Source organism: Pithys albifrons, chromosome 22 (assembly GCF_047495875.1).
Source record: "Pithys albifrons albifrons isolate INPA30051 chromosome 22, PitAlb_v1, whole genome shotgun sequence".
NCBI lineage: Eukaryota > Metazoa > Chordata > Aves > Passeriformes > Thamnophilidae > Pithys > Pithys albifrons.
Genome location: NC_092479.1, coordinates 3,165,033 through 3,177,994, shown reverse-complemented (window position 1 = coordinate 3,177,994; position 12,962 = coordinate 3,165,033). Strand labels below are relative to the sequence as shown.

At 48.0% G+C, this 12,962-nt stretch overlaps 1 protein-coding gene across 2 annotated transcripts in view; it reads right to left on the bottom strand.

Moving 5' to 3' along the window:
- Positions 1 to 12,962, bottom strand: part of SPEN (spen family transcriptional repressor) — an 82,752-nt gene that overhangs the window by 24,162 nt on the left and 45,628 nt on the right. Inside the window, exons 4-9 of one of the 2 annotated variants that reach the window (XM_071575760.1) lie at positions 8,756 to 8,916; positions 7,001 to 7,201; positions 5,975 to 6,126; positions 2,752 to 2,877; positions 1,498 to 1,611; positions 229 to 342 (exon numbers count right to left, since the gene is read on the bottom strand). In XM_071575760.1, the coding sequence (XP_071431861.1) occupies positions 229 to 342; positions 1,498 to 1,611; positions 2,752 to 2,877; positions 5,975 to 6,126; positions 7,001 to 7,201; positions 8,756 to 8,916 (868 nt within the window). The remainder of the gene's footprint in view (positions 1 to 228; positions 343 to 1,497; positions 1,612 to 2,751; positions 2,878 to 5,974; positions 6,127 to 7,000; positions 7,202 to 8,755; positions 8,917 to 12,962) is intronic. The other variant, XM_071575761.1, reaches the window with a different exon arrangement.

Below are 12,962 nucleotides of genomic sequence, written 5' to 3'. Positions count from 1 at the left end.
CAGCGAAACAAACAGCAGAATGCTGGAAAAGGCTCTAAAGAACAAGTCCCTGACACCTTGACAAGCCAAGCACAAAACACAACTTCAAGCCTTTGGCATCTGGGATGTGTTTCCCACTAAGAATTCCTTGAGTCTGCAATGCCAGTGTTTAAGGGGGAAGGCCTAAATGCAATTTTTTTTTCTCTCTTTTTTGCCCCTTTTGCCCCCTCTGGAGGTCACTCTGCACACCTTAATTTTATTCCCACCGATTTTCCTCCCCTTGGTCTCTTTTACAGCTGCTTGTGCATATTCAATCTCATTGTAGAGAACCAGGGCCATGCCTTTTAAACGGTCAAACACCACCTGTAAAAAACAAAAAAACAAAACAAAAACCAAATAAGAGCCTCATCCACAGGACTTCATGTCAGTCCCAACAAAATCCTAAGTCATGAGGATACCGGGAAGGAGATCATTTTTAGCAAGGTGAATTTCCAGGCTTTTCTGATGAGGCATATTGGAATGAAGAGACAATCCAAGGACACGGGACTGCTTTGAATTGTGGATATTGTGGCTTGAGGTATATTATGCCTTTATTTTGTTTTTCTGTGTTTTACTTTTTATGCTTTTTCTTTAGTGACTGAGTTTCGTGGTTTCTCTTTGTGTACTTTCAGATTCTTTTGGAAAAATTTCCAATGTGTTTTAGGGGGGAAAAAAGGTAAAGGGAATCCCAAGGGAACGTTTGATCCCCAAGTGGAACCAGCTTTTTTTATCAGCCTGCAGTACCACTGGTCACTTCCTAAACACCCAATTTCCAAACATTCCCTTCCTTTACCAGCATAAATTTATGATTCAAGCGACAACAGCTACAATAAGGAAAGTCAAAGCTGCAACACAAACCCACAGAAATCCCTCAGGGAGGCAAGACCCTCATCTTGGGAAGATTCACACACGTTGCTTAACTCGAAGCTCATTCCTGTCCAATAAAAACACAGGGGACAACTCCCAGGCTCCAGTTTAAGCACATGATAAATCACTTGCACTGTCCCCACTGGGGAATGTGTTGCACCATCGTTGACTTTCTCTCTGCTTTCATGTGCTCTTTCCAAACTGCTTTTAAAAAGTAATTTTTTGGTCTTTTGAACTGCTTTAAAAAAGTCTTTTTTTTGGTCTGATTGAAAAAAAATAGTTATGTCTAATTATGTAATTAGCAAGTATGAGCAACTACATAATTAGAACTGCTGTTTGACTAATCTTTAAGAGATTTTGTTGGGGAGAGACTGCACTGCACAAGAGCAACAAATGGTTTCCAAAACTCACTATCTTGGCTCATTCCAAGCAATTTTTTTGTTGTTGTTGTTCTCAAACCCCAGAAGCGACTGCTCCACATCAGCCAAATTCCACCTGGGAGAGAACGTTTCTACCTGAGCTATCCAGCCCTGGACAGTGGGGTTGAAAGGACAGGATGGGAGGAAGGAAGACAGGAACAAGTGCAGGGCAGAGGGCAGAGCTGCCACGTACCTTCACCACGGGCCCGTAGCGGCAGAAGTGCCGGGTCAGGTACTGATCCGTGACGTTGGTGGAGAGCCCGTCCAACCACACGCAGTTCGTGGGCATGCTCTTCCCAAACCCCAGCTGGACACAGAAGGGCAAAACATCCATCAGCACAAGGGTTAAACTCCCCCAGCAGAGCCCGCCCTAATTAAAGAGCTATCTGGAGAAAGCTGCTGCTTGTGTGGATTTTCTAAAATTAGCGACTCGCGCAGGTGCAAGACAAAAATCAAAGAGCAATTAATGGAAATAATTCTGCATGTTTAAACAAACACTGTGTTTGACAACATTTGGTTCTTGGAGGGTTTGAATTTCTGGGAAGTGACAGGTTGACAGCTCTGGGGCCCCACAGCCTCTGTTTGTCACAGGCAGTGGGACGGATTCCCGGCACAGACTCCGGGAATGTCAGTCCCCGAGTGCTCCATCCCAGGGCTCCGCTGAGAAAGATGCTGATCAATCCCAGTTAGGTGGTGACTGGAAGCATCACCCTAATCTGATTTCACATTAAAACCCATCCTACTGCCACCACCTCTCCTGCTGCAGAGCAATGCTGGGACCAGCAGGAACAAGGACACAATCCCTGGGAGGATTTCACATTAAAACCCATCCTACTGCCACCCATCCTGCTGCAGAGCAATGCTGGGACCAGCAGGAACAAGGACACAATCCATGGGAGGATTTCACATTAAAACCCATCCTACTGCCACCCATCCTGCTGCAGAGCAATGCTGGGACCAGCAGGAACAAGGACACAATCCATGGGAGGATTTCACATTAAAACCCATCCTACTGCCACCCATCCTGCTGCAGAGCAATGCCGGGACCAGCAGGAACAAGGACATAATCCATGTGAGGTTTTCACATTAAAACCCATCCTACTGCCACCCATCCTGCTGCAGAGCAATGCTGGGACCAGCAGGAACAAGGACATAATCCATGGGAGGATTTCACATTAAAACCCATCCTACTGCCACCACCTCTCCTGCTGCAGAGCAATGCTGGGACCAGCAGGAACAAGGACACAATCCATGGGAGGATTTCACATTAAAACCCATCCTACTGCCACCCATCCTGCTGCAGAGCAATGCCAGGACCAGCAGGAACAAGGACACAACCCATGGGAGGATTTCACATTAAAACCCATCCTACTGCCACCCATCCTGCTGCAGAGCAATGCTGGGACCAGCAGGAACAAGGACACAACCCATGGGAGGATTTCTTTACCTTGAGCCGGTTGTTTCCAAGATATTCCCCATCCATCTTCTTTATGGCTTTGCACACACTGGCAATGTCACAGTACTGCAGGAAGGCATATTGAGGGACCCCGTTCACCTTCTTAATGTCAATGTCCTGGGGACAAACACAAAATACAACAACCCACAGTCAGCACTGCCAATCCCATCCCACAGGGCTTCCTTCTGGAGACACACATGGCACGGAAAGCTCTTCAATTAATATTTTCTTCACATTTAAACAATAGGAGACAGTTGAAACTTCACTGTTCTGCTGCATCTCGAAACTAAATCCATACTGAGGCAGGGAAAGCTCCTCAGCACACAGATTTAAAATCCAGCCCCACAGAACTAAAGCCTGACCTGATGAACAAACACCAGCTTTAGGCTGGTGCTAATGCTGCATCAAGAAGAGACAATTCAGGATCAAACAAATACAGATTAATTTTCGCTCAAGAGAAAACAACCTGCTTGATCCTCATCTCTGAGCCAATCAGGGCTTCCTTTCCAAACAAACATGATCCATCCTGTTCCCAGAAACACAGAGTGATGCTGGACTCATCCCCTGAGCCAGCCTGGCTCATGGCAAAGGCAGGAAAGATCCCCAACCTCCATCACTGCTGCTGTTTGATCCCAAGCCACCACTTCCCATCCTCAAGAGCAGCCAGAGGCTCCCAAAGCCCAGTGAAGGCTGATTTTCATGGATTTGAAAACCCAGCAAGCCTGGAGCTGACATTTGGTTAACAAACAAGCTCAGCACTTGCACTGGAAATGCACCCAAAGCCTCTGAACAAACTCATGACATTATGAGTCATTCTGAAGTGAAAACAGGAGGTGGAGAGTTTGGCTTTGTCTGTTGGAATAGCAGGAGCTGCCTTTGAGAGCCACACATGGGTCTGAGCACAAATGTTCCAGGACAGCCTAATTTCATGGTTAATAAATTTAGGGACAAGGCAGCACTTTGATATGGTCTCACCCAAGAGCTCTTTATCTGGGAAAACAGAAGTAAACAGGGAGATTTACACAACTATTAAATTCCTACAGCCTTGGCCTAACGATTTAAGTGGAATACTAATAGGAAACTCCACCTCCAAGTGTCTGAAGTAGCACAACTACAACCACAGCAAATTATACTTGACCACTCACCCTGGGCAAGCAATTCCTTCTGACAGGCAAATAAAATATCCTTATTGTGCTCATTACCCCTCTGAAAGGTTCTAAAGCTGGTCCCTTCTGCACCTGAGCTTCCAAGAGTTCCTGGACACTGCAGGGTAGAGCTGCTGCCCCACTCTGAGCCATTAATAATAACGCTGACAGGGCAGGCACAGCACACAAAGGGCAATTTGCACTGCCACTGATAAGCATCTCTATCAGCAGAGCTCTGCTCTGTAACGCTGGAAAAGCCACAGACATGGCAGGAATGCATAAATCAGCTCTGATGTCAAGGCTGCAGTGCAGGCTGGAGGCACAAGGGCTGCCAGACACCATAAAATGAGGGGCTTGTGTCTGTCCACATGGTACGTGGAAACACAACTGCCCTTCTTTTGGTGGGGAGCAGGAATGGGGTTCTGGGGGGTGTGAGTGATTCTCAGTGGTTACAGACACAGCTCAGAGCAGTGAAGGAGGCACAGCACGTTCTCAGGCAGCCACAGCTCCAAAGAGAACAGGCACTGCCAGTGCTGAAGCCCAGATTCAACAGAAATCATAGAATGAATCCCAGAATGGTTTGGGCTGGGAGGACCTTAAAGTCCATCCCATCCCACCCACTTTGCTCCTTCCACTGTCCCAGGTTGCTCCAAGCCCTGTCCAACCTGGCCCTGGACACTCCCAGGGATGGGGCAGCCACAGCTTCTCTGCCCAACCTGTGCCAGGGTCTGCCCACCCTCACAGGGAGGAATTTCTTCCCAATATCCCAACTAACCCTGCCCTCTTTCAGCTTAAGGCCCTCCCCCCCTTCTCCTGTCACTCCATGCCCTTGTGAAAATTAATTAAACTATGGATAGTTACACCACTTTTCTGGAAAATTTCTCTTCGATGCAACGTTGATATGACTCGATAGGAAGTGGTGTGAGCAGAGCAGAGGGGGCTGATGTTGCTCTGCTTCATCCAGATCCTCCCTCTCAGCTGGAAACCCAAACCCCCACATGCCACCACTGATCCATCTGCTCCATCCCCCTCTCCATGGACACCAACCCAAGTCTTTGTTCCAGAAATCAGCAGGAATCCCGAGATTCACACAGCTGTAGTGATTGAACATGAAAACAACACATCCCAAAGACCCTGTCAGGCTTTTCTCCACATGCTGGGAGCCACCAGGAGAGAATAACCAGGAGAGAACAACCAGGAGAGAACAACCAGGAGAGATCTACCAGGAAAGAATTACCAAGAGAGAACAACCAGGAGAGAACAACCAGGAGAGAACAACCAGGAGAGAACAACCAGGAGAGATCTACCAGGGAATAATTACCAGGAGAGAACTACCAGGAGAGAACAACCAGGAAATAACTACCAGGAGGGAATAACCAGGACAGAACCACCAGGAGAGAACCACTAGGACAGAATAACCAGGAGAGAGCTACCAGGGAAGAATTACCAGGAGAGAACTACCCAGGAGAGAATAACCAGGGGAGAACTACCAGGAGAGAATAACCAGGAGAGAACAACCAGGAGAGAACAACCAGGAGAGAACTACTAGGAGAGAATTACCAGGAGAGAATAACCAGAAGAGAACTACCAGGAAATAACTACCAGGAGAGAACTACCAGGAGAGAACTACCAGGAGGGAATTACCAGGAGGGAATTACCAGGAAAGAACTACTAGGACAGAATAACCAGGAGAGAACTACCAGGGAAGAATTACCAGGACAGAACTACCATGACAGAACTACCAGGAGGAAATTACCAGGAGAGAATTACCAGGTGAGAATAACCAGGAGAACTACCAGGAGAGAACAGCAAGGAGAGGAACTACCAGGGAAGAATAACCAGGAGAGAAGCACCAGGAGAGACATTCCTTGCAAACACTCCTAGCACTGTTTTTACCACTAAGTTACCCCTCAATATACATGTGCTGAACTCTGAATGCAAAGAAAAGCTTTCACAGATATTCCAGCCAGAAGAATGACCCAGGTTACTGCAGGAAGACTGACAGACCCAGACCCAATCCTGGCATCTCCCAGGTCAGTGCCAGCCCACCCAGGGCACAGCTCACATACCACTATTCCCCCGAAGCGCTGGAAGATGTTGCGGAGGTCGTGGTAGGTGGTTGTTTTCTCCAGGTTGCCAATGAACAGAGTCCTCGTTGCTTTTGGGTGAAACTCATCTATCCTTTCATCCAAAGGACGGAACTCGTTCTCACTTTCTGTTTCTGCAATCAAAGAGAGCAGGAGATTTGTAATGCCCAGAAGGTGCTTTTCATGTGGGTTTGGTTCATGTTGGTTTGCCCAAGTCTCCTTCCTGATCTGAGCAAGAGCAACCACTGCTTTTGACAAAACACACAGTATTTCACTTCTGACTTGTTATTTATGTGTGATTTGAAATCTCTGTAACAGTCTCTGAACCCATAACAGTCCCACTGAACAATCTGAGCATCCTCAGGTGAAAGGGAGCTGCTCCTCTGGAAATTCACCCTTTCAGCATGTTTTATGATTTCCAGTAAGGCTCCCCTGCAGGTGGGGAACAGCACGTGGTGAACAGCTCGTGGGGAACAGCACGTGGGGAACAGCACGTGGGGAACAGCACGTGGGGAAGAGCACGTGGCAGGGGTTTGTTTTCACAGATCAATTTTTAAAGAAGCCATTGAAGTGCAGACTGAGAATTCCACCACGTGCTCTGGGCTGCAGCTCTCACTGGTCAGTCACATGGGCTGTGCTGCCACAGCCTCAAGAACACAGCCATCATTAACAGGAGACATAACGAGGCTGTTAACGAGGACTCAGAGACATAATGAGGACTCAGTGCTGTGCCTACACCACCCACTGGCTTCTGCTCCAGCAAGACATGGCAGAGAGATCATTCCTTCAGCAGATCCCAGTGTTTGGGAGCATGGCAGGCTTCCTTCTCTGAGGTTTAATGCTGGAACTCTCTCCCTCAGAGCGCCCACTCTTGCTCTAGAATTTATTCTGGTGTGTTTTCCCAGTTCCTCTAAAGTCTGTTTCCTACTCCTACTCTGGCTCTTCACAACAGCCCCCGAACACGCCCAGAGCTGCTCCACATCCCATGGGCGAAGGGCATGGACCCACCTGGTCCTATCCAGGCTGTGACTTCAATCTGCATGCCAAAGAAAAGTTTTCCTTTGGAGGCATTGAGTGCTTTCTCCTGGTCCTCCTGCTGCCGGAAGAACACGAGCCCGTAGCGCTCCTCGGACGCGCCGTGGATCTGCACCGACGTCACCTTCCCGTACTTCTTGAATTCATGGAAAAGTCCATCTTTAAGGCTTGTATCTAAACCAGCAAAAAAACATTAGTCCTGTAATTTTTACCATGTAAGACACGAAGACTTTGATTGTCCTTCTGAAATGTGACTTTCCCCCTTTAACTTGGTGCTCACCCTTTTTAATTTGGGGTGTTAGTTTTGCCAATGTCCCAAGTTTCTGTCTGACCTTTCACTGTGCCTGGATTTTTAAACTCAAGAAAATACACACCACAAGAAACTGGATGGTTATTTTTTCTAAGAGACACCCAGTTGCAGGTAAAGAGGAAATAAACAGTGGTGCTTCATCAATAATCCCACAGGGAAACTGCATCCAGCAGGTTTCCAAGGCTGGGATGAGGCATCTGGGATGGAGACTGGAGTCACACAGCACTCAGTTCAGAAATACAGCCAGGAAGAATCATCAGATCTTGTAGAATTTGACTCACAGTCTCGGATCTGCAGGATAATAACCTTGGCACTGTGTTCCTTCAAGGAGTATGACAGGAATAAAAGCCACAGGGAGAGCCTCCCCATGTGAGGTGTGAGGCTCACAGGGCCAACAGGGGTTTCAGTTCAGCCACTGCTTTGCACCCATCCTGTCACAGCTGTCCCACAACTGACCCCAGGCTGTTTGTTCCTGTGGGATCTCTCCTGTTCTCAGCACAGGTTTCCTGAATCGTTTTCCATGCAATATCCACTGTCCCTACAAATATGCTCAGGGGTGTTCAAAAGCACTCAGACTGCAGGAGAAAACCATGAACTTTTTGGATTAAAGAAGAAATTGAGGGGGCTGGAGCAGGGCCAAAGAGCAACGAGGCTGGAGAAGGGACTGGAGCACAAGTGCTATGGGGAGAGGCTGAGGGAGCTGGGGGTGTTCAGCCTGGAGAAGAGGAGACTCAGAGGTGACCTCAGCACTGTCTGGAACTCCTTCAAGGGAAGTTCTGGCCAGCTGGGGGTTGGTCTCTTCTCCCAGGCACTCAGCAATAGGACAAGAGGGCACGATGGGCTCAAGCTCTGCCAGGGGAAATTGAAGTTGGAGAGCAGGAGGAAATTCTTTTCAGAGAGAGTGCTCAGGGATTGGAATGGGCTGCCCAGAGAGGGGGTGGATTCCCCACCCCTGGAGGCTTTTCAACTGAGCTTGGCTGTGGCACTGAGTGCCATGATCTGGTAAAGGGGCTGGAGTTGGACCAAGGGTTGGACTTGATGGTCTTGGAGATCTTTTCCAACCCAATCCATTCTATGATTCTATGACTGAAGCAGGGTGAGATTAAACAATATCAAGTTTTAAATGCAAAAATTGAGACGCTTCATTTTTTTTCCCTGGGGAAACCCACATTGCTGTTGGGAAGCACCAGCTCCAGGAGCTGGGAGTGCCCAAATGCCCAAGACTCGGAGCTGGGACCAGCAGGATTCCTCCAAGATGGCCACTAATTAAGCAATTTTCCCACTCACACCAGAACCGCGGCAGGGGCGGGATGACAATCCCATCATTGCGTGGCTGCCATTCTAGACAGGTCACTTAACTCACTACAGGTTATTCAACCTTTTCCCCCCATTTCCCTTTCCCAGATGGATTTATTTACCTGTTGAGCGCACTGGAAGATTTTGGACCTTGATCCCGAAGCTTTTGCGGGGCTCATCCTTCTCCAGCGCCGGCAGCAGCTGCGCCGCGGGCGCCGGCACGGCCGTCGACTGCACCGAGCGCGCCGGGGACTCGTCGCTGGAGCTGCTGCTGGAGTCACTGCTGGGGTGGCACAGAGGGAACCACGGGTGAGCCAGGCAGGGGCAAAGCAATCAAGGAAATTGGGGGTTTATTTAAAAGGCAAAATGATATCAGAGTTTCTGCCCGTCTACAACCTCCCTCCTGGGCATGAGGTGGAAAATGCCATTTCCATTCCATGGCCTGGTTTTTCACGGGGTCCAGAGAAGAGCAACGAGGCTGGAGAAGGGACTGGAGCACAAGTGCTGTGGGGAGAGGCTGAGAGAGCTGGGGGTGTTCAGCCTGGAGAAGAGGAGGCTCAGAGGTGACCTCAGCACTGTCTGGAACTCCCTGAAGGGAAGTTCTGGCCAGGTGGGGGTTGGTCTCTTCTCCCAGGCACTCAGCAATAGGACAAGGGGGCACGATGGGCTCAAGCTCTGCCAGGGGCAATTGAAGTTGGAGATCAGGAGGAAATTCTTTGCAGAGAGAGTGCTCAGGGATTGGAATGGGCTGCCCAGAGAGGGGGTGGATTCCCCATCCCTGGAGGGTTTTCAGCTGAGCTTGGCCGTGGCACTGAGTGCCATGATCTGGTAAAGGGACTGGAGTTGGCCCAAGGGTTGGACTTGATGATCTCAGAGGTCTTTTCCAACCCAATCCATTCTATGATTCTGTGATTCTATGACAAGAGGGCACAGCTTAAGCTCTGCCAGGGGAGGTTTAGGCTAGATATTAAGAAGAAATTCTTTGCAGAGAGAGTGCTCAGGCATTGGAATGGGCTGCCCAGAGAGGGGGTGGATTCTCCAACCCTCGAGGTGTTCAAGGTGAGGCAGGACGTGGCATTTAAACACCTCCAGGGATGGAGAATCCACCATGTCTTGATCCAACCCCACTGTGATCACCACCCCATGGCACTCAGTGCCCCACTCTGTGCCCCTCTCTGTGCCCCACTCTGTGCCCTGGGCTGATGATCACAGTGGGGTTGGATCAAGGGTTGGACTTGATGATCTCAGAGGTCTCTTCCAACCCAGCTGATTCCTTGATTCTATTCTATGATTCCATGAATTTATAGTCTTTCCACAAATATTCTCCTCCAAAGCCCTCAGAGGAGACAGGCAGGGAAGCAGAATATGGGTTAAAATCAGTGAGATTCTGTTATGAGCCATGACAATGGAGGAGATTTAATTAAGTGTAATGTGATGTTGGACCAGCTCAGGAGCTGGGTGGGAAAACTGGAGAAACACAGAGAGGAAGCACAAGCCTGATGGAGCCTCAAAATCCACCCCAAAGCTCTAACACACAGAAAAGAAACATTATTGTGCTTATCATTGTGCTCTCAGGCAATTTCCCCAAAAGATCTGTACTCTGATGAGACAAAGATCTCTTGTGTGGAAAGATCATGGTGAGTTTTTGGTCAGCTGCTCAGGAATAACCTGTGATGTTCATGTGGCTGGAATGGGATGATCCCTTCCATCCCAAACCACTCAGGGATTCTCTGTGAACCAGCAAACACCATTCCACCAACTTCAGGGTATGAAGGAATTCATCCCCTTTTATGAACAATAATTACAAGAGAGCAGGATTTGCATATCAGATCACAGGGGGAGTCGATCCAATCGGTGGCCTCGTCGGACGCTTCGAGGAGAGGCAGAAATACAGAGAATAATGTTATTAAACTCGCCCAGTGGGGACACCTCGTGCTGCTTCAGTGGCTCATTCCCTCCCCGAGGCACGAGGGCTCAGAACTGCTCTAAAAATAATGTTGTCTGACATAACCCCCGAGACTCTCCTTCTCCATTACACGAAAAAATTCGGCTGGAATTTTAACTCGGAGGCTGGAAGGGGGAGATGTGCCACGGACTAAAATAACCCTGTCAGTCTGGAAATTCGCTGCCTGATTGAATTTTTATGTTCCTCTCCACATCCTATTAGAAAAATGATACGCAGGTTTATCTTTTTCTTACCTTAAATATTTCATAGGCCTCTTACAAACCTTCTTGCCATTAAACCACTTAACTTTTCCATTTCTTTTCTCAGGGAAGCCATTTCAGGCTTCTGATCATCATTTCCATGATTTGATTTTGTGAGCAATCCCATTACTTTTTTGCAGGTCTTTTCCTTCAAACAATCAAAAAACCTGCTTTTCTTTCTGAAATTCTCAGTGTAACAAGTGCTGTGGCAGATTCCCAAAGGCCCCAGGCTCTGTCCCCAATATTTTTGGAGGCTCAGAAAGGAAATCCCTGTCCCAAAATACTCATAAACAATCCAGTGGGGGATATAAAAACACACCAGACCAAAATAAGAACAGAACAACAAAAAAAAAGGGCAAAACTGCAGAAGGAATAATAAACATGAGAAACTGCTCCCAGTCCCACCCCCAGCCCTCCCAGCCCAGCCCAGCCAGTCACTTCACACCTTGGTGCCTTTCCCACACTCTCCTCCTCCTCCTCCTCCTCCTCCTCCTGGAGGAGGAAGTTCAGTGTTGCTTTGGGAGAGGAGAGGAAATAAAGCCATGCCAGGAATGGAGTGAAAAGCTGAGCCCTGAGCCACCCAACCCCTCACCTCGTGGATAATAAACAGCATTTCCCTCCCCATGCCTCGTGTTTCCCAGCAATGAATCTCCTGCCACCAAGATGCCCCTTTTCCTGCCTTGTTTTTCTGCTCCATCTGTGACCTGCCTTTATTTCTGCCTCACCTGTACACCCTCCTTTCGTGCCCTCTTCATTAATTAATTATTCAATCACTAAAAATGAAGACTGCAGCAATTCCCTTCTCTTTATCCCACTCCCTCTGGCTCCACCTTCCCCTGAAGTCACCTCAAATCCTCACCACGTTCAGGTTCTTCCCTACAGAATTTTGGGAAAAGGAGGACAAACCAAACTCCACGTGAACAGGCCCTCAATAATCTCAAGGGGTACCATCAGGTGCTGGGAAATAAACTGGCAAAGAACAGAAAAACATCTTTAAACACACAAATACAGGGCAGGGAACGTGTGTGGGGAGAAGCTGAAAATCATTCCCAAGCTGGCAGAGGCTCCACGTGGTTCACCAGCCCCTGGGGGAGGCAAAAATAGGATTTTAGGGCTGCAGAAGCCTCTGCCCTTTGTGCATTTTCACTTACCCTCCTCACACCTCAGTGCTCAATAGCACAAGCAACTCTGCACTCCTGAAGCCTTTAAAATCCTCCATGTGCTGAGATTGGATCTCCCAGGCAAGAGGCAGCTTCGAATTTCTATTTAAACGGTGCTTTAAAATGAGAAAAGGCATTTTAGGGGGTTTTTCTTTACAAGGATGTTTGAAATATGGAACACACTGTTAAAGGCACAGCATTTCACTGAGGAAAAATATTGTCTTGGGGTAACACCATAAGACATCCCCAGGTGATGAAACAGGAGTGTCACAGGGGGATAAACTCTACAGGGGAGTCTGAATTTCACCCAACTTTGGGAAATCAGGATCGTGCTGATCATTCCCCCTTCCCCAGGGAGTTCAGGGATCCACATCCCTCAGCAAAGAAAGACTTTCCAGACATTGCAGGAAAAAAAAAAGTCATTATTTTCTGACTATTTTTAGAAAGGAAAACAAAATGGCTGCAAGAACAATCCCCCTTTCTTTGGGAAATCCCCATCACTTTTCCTATTGAAGAAAGATGGATCTAATAATTCAAAAGCAAGTCAAAGGTTTGATGTTCTGTGAACGGGAGGATGATGGAAGAGTTAATTACAGCTGCCGTGGCACCCAGTTCCAGCTCACAGAACAATCAAAACAAAGCATCTGACAGGGAACTATGTGGAGTCTCCAGCAGCAAAACACAACTCTTTTTCAGCTTTAAAAACACCCAGAGCTGAAGCCCCAGAGCTGCTCAAGGACGTGTTTCCAGGATATTAAAATGAGAATATGGCTTTGCTTTTCCCTGGGAGTAATTTTGAAAACAGCCACCCCGTTGCCAGCACAGAAAATAAGTTATTAAAAATTCTCCTGGCAAAAGCTGGTTCATAAAGCTTTCAGAATGGGCTGGGGAAATTTTAACATGGGAATATAACAGGATAAACAAACAGCTCCAATAATCTCCTCCCTGAAAGTGTTTCAAGTAT